The 4,424-nt window shown below is 46.9% G+C and overlaps 1 gene segment (V, D, J or C); it reads right to left on the reverse strand.

Annotated features, from left to right (window-relative positions):
• Nucleotides 1–388: 388 nt before the first annotated feature.
• Nucleotides 389–1,002, reverse strand: LOC119524975. The segment is given in 2 exon segments: nt 389–744; nt 846–1,002. Coding segments are annotated over 2 exon segments (402 nt in total).
• Nucleotides 1,003–4,424: the final 3,422 nt, after the last annotated feature.

Genomic DNA, 4,424 nt, shown 5'->3' on the forward strand with positions numbered 1-4,424 from the left:
TGGTCACCCCAGTGATTCACCTCCTTGCATTACCCCCCACTATGTGATTGGAAATGGTGATTTGCTTCTAATTAATATGGTAAATCGGTGGAATACCTCCCCCCTGAGGTGCAGAGAAGACACCACAGTGCAGGTTGCCCTGAATCATCTCACGCTAAATGAGGCCACTCTCCCTTCCCTGTTCTTGCCACTGAAGAGCAAAATCAAATCGGCAACCTTGGGCCAATTCAGAGGAAGGAAGGAGAATTTATTTTAATTTTCCCAAGTCACAATCTTTGGGTGTTGGCTTCTCTTATCAAGTTCATTTTAAGAAGCAAGAATGTTTTCAGTGGTTTTAACATATGGAAGCACTTGCAGCCCTGCAGATGACCAGAAGAGGCAGCAGATATCAGAAGGAGGTTTTTGTCTCACTTCCCCATGAACTTGGACCACTGTGGAGAGTGTTGCTGCCTGCATATGATTCACAGTGATAATCTGCCTCATCCTCAGACAGGAGCCCAGTGATGGTCAGGGAGGCCGTGTTCCCAGACTTGGAGCCAGAGAATCTGTCAGGGATTCCTGAAGGCCGATTACTAACAGCATAAATGAGGAGTTTGGGGGCTGTGCCCGGGTGCTGTTGGTACCAGGACACATAGTTATATTTCCCAATGTCACTGCTGCTTCCAGCACAGGAGATGGTGACCGTCTGTCCCAGGGACCCAGACACTGAGGGAGGCTGAGTCAGGGCAGACTGAGCCCAGGACCCTGAAAAGGAAAAGAAAGACAGTTCAGGGCCAAGGCTCCAAGTGGGCCAGAGAAGGAATGAAGAAAGGGGTCACCCATGTACCCAAAATGGGGTGTCTCACCTATGCCATGAGCAAGAAGCATGAGGAGGAGGGGAGCCCAGGCCATAGTGGAGGCACCCAGAGCTCTGCCCTCTGAGACCCACAGGTGGGCAGGACAGATGCAGGGACTTTATCCCCCAGGCTGCCTGGGTGTTGGGGAGGACTTCATGCAAATCAGCTCACTGAGCCCTGACTTTCATCACTGCCCCCTATGGTGATCGAGCCTTGATGTGGGACCTACAGAGTGTCCTGCCTCCTGCACCTCAGCCAGGAGGGTGTGGCTGAGAAATGTGTTCTCCTTTAAAAGGCTCTCAGGCTGGTCCCCAGAGACACAGAGCTGCTGTGCAGTCACTCAGGCCACTGAGTCCCAGCTTTCCCCCAGCCCTTGCAGACTTGTGTGAGCCCCGGGACTGTGGGAGTGACCCTGGGGCCTACACAAGGGCTCCCTGCCCCTGGCCCAGGCCAGTCCCTCCCAGGGCCTCCAAGAGGAAAAGGGAGTTCTCCCCAGGGGCAGTCCTCCCTCCCCAGCCCCTGTGGTCCCCAGGGCTCTGTTCCTTGGTGATCAAACTCCAGTGTCAACCACAAGGGCATTTGCCAAGATAAATATAAATTGACTCCAGTAGGGGCAGCTACAGGGAGATGCTCATGATTCTATGCCTGCATCCCAGAGTGTCAAGTCCATAGAGGGGATTTCCAAAAAGTTATTGAATGAATATGGGAAATGTATTATATATAGTTATAGATATAAATAAATGATGATATAGATATAGATATAGATATAGATATAGATACACTTTTTGTGAATAGGACTACATGACACCCTTTATTCTGTACCAGATTTTTAAAAAAATATTTCAATTCTATTCTGTCAATAAAATTTCTTAAAAATGTTTTTTCATAACTTTTCCTCTCTCTTTCTTCCCAAACTCAGAGGTCAAGGCGGAGTTCTAGAAGTGACCCTTGGACCCTCCATTACCACAAACCCTTTACAAACCAAAAGCAAATCCTGTTGATGCTGCCTCCTGTCCTTCCTAAGATCTGTCCACTGCTGCCAAGTGGCAAGTCAGGAGCATCAGCAGGAGGGGCAGGGGCTCCCACTGTGTCCTCCTGCTTCCTGCCACATCCCATAAGGACACTATCCCCACAGCAACTGCAGGGAACTTGAATACATTCCTCAGATTCTGTCACAACCAACTTACAAGCTTGTTTTCCTCCTTAGCAAATGCCAGCCCTGGTTCTCACATCCCACTTCAGTACCCTCCTTCATAGCGTACCTGTTTCACTGTGGCACAGCCCCCGGCCCCATCTTCCTTCTGTGAGACCTTCCACAGCAGCCATTTCTGGGCCCACAGTGCCCTCTAGTGGAAAACAGTACTTCCTGCACCTGGAGAAGGCACCTGCCCTGGAGAAGAGCAGGGGACCAAACCCAGGGGCCTGGACTTTAGAAAAGGCCTTGGAAGGATGAAACTTGAGGAGAGATCCAAGCAGTACAGTCTGGAGAAAGGAACATGAAATGAAAACCCAGGGATGGTATCTGTTCCTGGGTTATGTATATGGAGCTAGGACCACAGAGCCCCTGTCATCCTGTGGTTCCCCCTGTGGGTGCCTGTCCAGGGGCTCCCTTCAGACCTGCCTCCTTGTCTGCATAAGGATGTTCGGTTTGTCCTCAGCACCAGTTACCTCTGAACATCCTGAGAACCTGGGCCTGAGCCCACTTCCTTCTTGTGAAAACTTCCCTTTCACCCAAAAGACTTGGATTAAAGGGGCACCAAGAGAGAGATAAGACATAGAAACTGTAATAGGAATGGGATGGTGAGCCAGTGTTCTAGATTTCTACTGCTGCCCATTATGCAAATAACAGAAATGGATTGGGTTTTATAAAGGGTGTTTATTTGGTTACACAATTACCATCTTAAGGCCATAAAGCATCCAAGGTAACAAATCAATAATTGGGTACCTTCACTGGAGGATGGCCAATGGCATCCAGAAAACCTCTGTTAGCTGGGAAGGCACAAGGCTGGCATCTGCTCCAAGTTCTGGTTTCAAAATGTCTTTCTTCCAGGACATTCCTCTCTAGGCCACAGCTCCTCTTCAAAATGGCACTCTTAGTTGCTCTTGGGGTGTTTGTCCTCTCTTAGCTTCTCCAGAGCAAGAGTCTGCTTTCAATTGCTGTCTTCAATTGTCTCTCATCTGCAGCTCTGCTCTCAGCACATATGCATTCTTCAAAGCATTCCTCTTGGCTGTAGCAAGCTCACACCTTAATATTCAGTTTAGACACTTCCATTATAAAACTTTGTCTCTTTTAATTTTCTCCTTCTTCATTTTTTAGCCTGAAATCCCCAGATTATTTGTTAATGAGAATCATAATGTCAGCAACACACAGACTCCTGAAAATAGGCCAAGAGAGAGGAAAAATGCAGGCAAACCTGAAGTGTGGACAGGGGCATTTTGAGTCTGGAGGTGGGGATTTTCCTAGCCTCACCTCCACGATGAGGCTCAAGTGACATCTTTCTATTGCCTGGATCCAAATACAGGCCACACTCCAGACAGACACATCTGAACTTGTCTTCTCCTCTGCCCCTTCATTTTTGAGGTCTGTATAGAGGAGCTATGCTGCTTGAAAGACCAGGTTTAAATAATATATGAATAAAAGCAATAGAGGTCAGGAAGGCAAAATTTTCCTCTCAACTTCTAAAGAGAAAGCAGATTTCTGGCATCTTTATAACAAAAATTTCCTTCCCAGCATCCAAGTCCTTATTGAAAACAATTACTGAGGTGACCTAAAATATAGTTGGATTTTCAGGTTTACTTCTGCATTCCATCATTGCAATATGCCATAAAGGTTGATGTGTTTAGGAAAATATGTCACTATACTGCAATGTTGTTCAGGCCTTGTTAGTGGAAATTATTGGATCCATTGATGTTGAATGCATCCTAAGAAAGAAGTGAATAGAGGAAAAAGATTTGGTTCAAAACAATTGTTAGAACAGCAAGGGCAGGGCTGGTTTTGAACAGATAATCAGTTGATCACAGAAATGTTCCCAGGTTGAGATTCTGAAATAAGGATGGGGCAAGTGGTGAGATCAAGAAAGGGTAGGAAAAAGTTCATAATTTTATCCATGCCTTCAACAAAACTTACAGAACTTTCTTTTAAGACACCAAAAAAAAAAAAAATGAATTTTGATGGATAAAAAGGTCTGTGTTCATGGAGTGGGAATGTGGTGACTCCAATGTGTCACACACTTGCAAAAACCCCTTCCATCAAATGTGGATGAAAATGCCAGCTAGCTTTGAACCAATAAAATACAGCAAGTGTAACAGGAGGGCCACGCACACTATCTCCTATATTGTAAATGTCCCCATATTGGAAAACTGCAGAAAGAGCACCTCCTGCTGGCCCTGAAGAAGTGCTGACCCCTATGTGAACTTTCCCATATGGAGAAGCCATGAGGCAAGGGACCCTGAGCTCCCCCAGGGGCAGGGGAGAAAGGGGAGCCCACAGTCTGCAAAGAGCCAGGCCCTCAGCCAACAGCAACAAGGAAATGGATTCTTCCAAAGAGCAGGGAAGCAGCTTCTTTGCCAGGGGAGCCTCTAGGACAG

The sequence above is a fragment of the Choloepus didactylus genome (assembly GCF_015220235.1).
Source record: "Choloepus didactylus isolate mChoDid1 chromosome 23 unlocalized genomic scaffold, mChoDid1.pri SUPER_23_unloc12, whole genome shotgun sequence".
NCBI classification, from domain to species: Eukaryota; Metazoa; Chordata; class Mammalia; order Pilosa; family Megalonychidae; genus Choloepus; species Choloepus didactylus.